The 1,383-nt window shown below is 44.9% G+C and overlaps 1 protein-coding gene across 1 annotated transcript in view; it reads right to left on the bottom strand.

Moving 5' to 3' along the window:
- PMS2 (PMS2 postmeiotic segregation increased 2 (S. cerevisiae)) overlaps positions 1 to 1,383 on the bottom strand; it is a 43,708-nt gene that overhangs the window by 30,353 nt on the left and 11,972 nt on the right. The window contains exon 7 of the mRNA XM_011934408.1: positions 447 to 544. Within this exon, the coding sequence (XP_011789798.1) occupies positions 447 to 544 (98 nt within the window). The remainder of the gene's footprint in view (positions 1 to 446; positions 545 to 1,383) is intronic.

Below are 1,383 nucleotides of genomic sequence, written 5' to 3'. Positions count from 1 at the left end.
CAGCCTGGCCAACATGGTGAAACCTCGTCTCTACTAAAAATACAAAATTAGCCAGGCGCAGTGGCTCATGCCTGTAATCCCAGCACTTTGGGATGCCAAGGTGGGCGGATCATCTGAGGTCAGGAGTTCGAGACCAGCCTGGCCAACATGGTGAAACCTCGTCTCTACTGAAAATACAAAATTAGCCAGGCGTGGTGGTGCGTGCCTGTAGTCCCAGCTACTCAGGAGGCTGAGGCAGGAGAATTGCTTGAACTCAGGAGGCAGAGGTTGCAGTGAGCCAAGACAGCGCCATTGCACTCCAGCCTGGGCAACACAGTGAGACTCCGTCTCTTAAAAAAAAAAAAAAAAAAATCCATGAAACTATTAGCCCTAAAATCACTATCTTAAAAAAAAAAAACTCTCAGGATAAAATGTTCCATTGTAGTTCTCTTGCAAGCAGTACTTACTAAAAAAGATTATGCAGAGCATCCGAACAGCTCAGACCATACTCTTCACACACGGAGTCACTAGGGGGCAGCTGAACAAAAGGAATGAGGCTTTGCAACTAAAAAAAAAAAAAAAAATTCAGTTACTACAGTTACTTCCTAATAAAGACAGAGTGGACTTACCTGTTTTCTTTCTTAGTCAAGCTATCCGCATTACAAGCACAAAAAAATTAAAAGAATTTTTTTTTGTTTTGGTTTTTGAGACAGGGTCTCCCTCTATTGCCCAGGCTGGAGTGCAATGGCTCAGCCATACCTCACTGCAGCGTCAAACTCATGGGTTCAAGGCATCCTCCTGCCCAGCCTCCCGAGTGAGCAGCTGGGACTACAGGTGCACATCACCACACCTGGCTAATTTTTTAATTTTTTTGTAGAGATGGGATCTTGCCGTGTTATCCAGGCTGGTCTTAAATTCCTAGGCTCAAGCGATTCTCCCACCTCAGAACTGTTGGCCGGGCGGTTCAAACACATAATCCCAACCATTTCTTCTCCTGAAGTGCTGGGATTACATGTGTGAGCCATCGGGACAACACTTTTGATTTTATGATACGAGAAAGATGAAACAAGTGGCTACTTATTCATAACCCACACACTGCCCACAATAACTTATATTTTTTTCAGAGAGAGATTGAAAGGATGCAGTACATGAGTGTCTCTGGAAGAATAAAATGGAACACATTCAGCTCTGAACATTAATTTTGTGATAGGTACTTTGTTTTTTAAGACGGTGTCTCGCTCTGTGGCTCAGGCTGCAGTGCAGTGGTGCAATCTCAGCTCACTGCAACCTCCATCTCCTGGGTTCCAGCGATTCTTCTGCCTCAGCCTCCCGAGTAGCTGGGACTACAGGCGCCCATCACCACGCCCAGATAATTTTTGTATTTTTAGTAGAGACAGGGTTTCA

Source organism: Colobus angolensis, unplaced genomic scaffold, assembly GCF_000951035.1.
Source record: "Colobus angolensis palliatus isolate OR3802 unplaced genomic scaffold, Cang.pa_1.0 Scaffold135, whole genome shotgun sequence".
Classification (NCBI taxonomy): Eukaryota; Metazoa; Chordata; class Mammalia; order Primates; family Cercopithecidae; genus Colobus; species Colobus angolensis.
Note: the sequence above shows the minus strand (reverse complement) of the source record. Positions and strands in the feature narration are given on the sequence as shown.